General features: G+C 42.3%; 1 protein-coding gene across 1 annotated transcript in view; it reads left to right on the top strand.

Annotated features, from left to right (window-relative positions):
- LOC105534320 (chromosome unknown open reading frame, human C8orf76) overlaps positions 1–1,579 on the top strand; it is a 23,529-nt gene extending 21,950 nt beyond the window's left edge. The window contains exon 5 of the mRNA XM_011973027.1: positions 1,251–1,579. Coding sequence (XP_011828417.1) covers positions 1,251–1,445 — 195 coding nt within the window. The 3' untranslated portion in view covers positions 1,446–1,579. The remainder of the gene's footprint in view (positions 1–1,250) is intronic.
- The last annotated feature ends 1,019 nt before the right edge of the window (positions 1,580–2,598 follow it).

Raw genomic sequence — 2,598 nt, 5'->3', positions numbered from 1 at the left:
TTGGAGGTGGGGTCTCACTCTATCTCCCAGGCTGAAGTACAGTGGCATGTACTCCAGCCTGGAGTGACAGAGCGAGACTCTGACTCAAAAAAAATGATAATAATAATTTTTTTTTTTGTAGGGACGGGGATCTTGCTCTGTTGCCCTGGCCGCCCTCTCCTGGCCTTTAGCGACCATCCTGCCCTCGGCCTTCCAAAGTGTTGGGGTACAGGTGTGAACCACCACACCTAGCTCAGCTACATCTTGATTTTAGAGATGTTAAAATACAAAAACAAAAAGGTATTTAGAACTGGTGACATACCAGGCTTTAGTAAATACTAACTGTTGCCTAGTGAAACTTGGCTCTCATTGGCAATTTCCTCAAACAATATGTAACCTTTGAAGATTTAAACCCAGTCCTCAAAACCATTCTTTGAGCTTGCTTCTTAATTCATTATAGTTTGAGTTTTCATGAACACATTCCATATCCGAGTTTGCAGGAACCTTGGAGATTATCTAATGCAAATCTATGTGGAACTTAAATTCCCTCCACAACATCCCTGCTCCATGGCTACCTACGTAAGCTTTCATGCCAGATAGTATGAAATGTTTTGGAACTTAATTTTAGTTCATTGTCATTACCCAAGGTCAGACTGCTTACTTAGTGGGTTCAGGTACAATCTTTCTACAACCTAACTTGTGATGTCTTCTCAAAGAAACTAACCCAGAATCTTGGGACATGACCCTGTGTTCATCTGGGCCTGATTCTGACCAGTAGGGGGCAGTATTGTACCTTCATTGGTAACGGGCTCCTTAAATCCCTAAGATTGCTTTGGTTATAGAGGGATTAGAGTCCTTTTGGGTCAGGAAAAGGTGGGCCCAGCTACATGGCACAGTTGCATTCTCACCAACAGAATATGCTCTTTGAAACAAAGAGGGTAACTCAGTACTCCTGGTAAGCCAAATAATACTGCTGCCACAGCAGTACCGAAGTGATTCTTTCACTTGGGGAGAATGAGAGTAGAAATATGGGATATTTTACTTGTCCTTGGATAACTACTTCTGAGATCAGATGAGATTGGGCACATTCAGGGTGGTATGGCGGTAGACAGATAACTGCTTCCGAACAAACATCTTTTCAATGGGTTGGGAATGTCCCGTGGCTGCTATTTTCTGCCTTTGAGTGAAAGCCTTTACAGTTGATAACTGGCATTCCATGTCTGCTGCCTCTTATTGGAACAGTTTTCTTTTTTCCCCCCCTCCTGTTACAGGTTATGGGAGAAGATATCCCAGAAAAAATAAAAGATGAAGTTCACCCAGAGGTGAAGTGTGTTGGCTCCGTAGCCCTGACTGCCTTGGTGACTGCATCCTCAGAAGAATTTGAAGACAAGTGGTTCAGAAAGATCAAAGACCATTTCTGTCCATTTGAAAATCAGTTCCATACAGAGATACAAATCTTAGCTTAGTGGGTTATAAAAAGCAAAACCACAAACATCTTGTACTGTATTAGTTGTCCTTGTTTACTTCAGACAGGATCCATTGCTAATCATGGAGTATAAATGATTATTTATGTTTTATAAAACTGGCTTCTGTCTCAAATAATTTCTACTGCATTCAGTTTATGTTTTGTTTTCTTTTTGGATTTTTCCTATCCCATTATAAGTACTGTATCTTAGGCCTACTAGCCCTTTAGAAGGTAATCTGTTGGGGAAGTGTATCAAGGAGGCTTTTAGATTTGTGGTCTTTTAAAAACAGTTACTATATTATAGCCAGCACCATAAGAATCCACGTTGTTTAGGTAAATTCATTGGGGATGACCAAGAATGTTGAGATGTGAAACTAAGCTATTTCTAAGAAGGGTGTACCAAGCGCTGTGAAGGGTTGGAGATCTTACCCTGTGAAGCGTCTGAGATCTTACCCTACTTGTAAGCTAACAGGTTAGCCTCTCCCACTTTTCATGGATGCTGGCAGAAAGGAGACTCCTGGGTCAGAGACAAAGGATTTTATGACCCATGGCCCAGCAGGCAGTATAAACTTCAGTGTGTTTGCATCAGTTTCTCTTGCCTCCAAGTCCCAAGGGCACATAATGGGCACAGAAGGAATGCCTACGTTCACATACAATGAATGTGCATTACCATGTCTTGTGATGCACACATGACTGGTTGCCTTCAGGAGAGGAGTGCTGAGTTTGGGAAACTCTAATCTTTGGTAATGGGCAGTGAGCATGCTTGCCCTTTGCTCCAGAGGTAGACGCTGTCTCCTTTTTAAGGCTGTTCGCCCTGCAAACATCTTGGAGAAGATAGACTGGAACAATGAGCACTGAGTGCCTCTTTCACACGTCGCACAGAAACACGAGAGCTGTGGAGCTTTGTCTGCTAGGTTGATCATCCTGTCCTTTTTCAGCCACATGAATTTTAATCGCAGCCTGTAACATCATCTTAAATACAAAGGGCCATTACATTACTCAGTGAATTAGCTGGGATGGAAGAGCTCCCTGATGAGGAATTTAATAATCAATCAAAAACTTCAGCAAATGTTGTCCTGCACAGCTTTTTCTTTTGTTTTGTTTTTGAGACAGAGTCTTGCTCTTGCCCAGGCTGGAGTGCAGTGCCGTGATCT

The sequence above is a fragment of the Mandrillus leucophaeus genome, unplaced genomic scaffold (genome assembly GCF_000951045.1).
Source record: "Mandrillus leucophaeus isolate KB7577 unplaced genomic scaffold, Mleu.le_1.0 Scaffold133, whole genome shotgun sequence".
NCBI classification, from domain to species: Eukaryota; Metazoa; Chordata; class Mammalia; order Primates; family Cercopithecidae; genus Mandrillus; species Mandrillus leucophaeus.
This window is presented reverse-complemented; position numbering and strand designations above follow the sequence as displayed.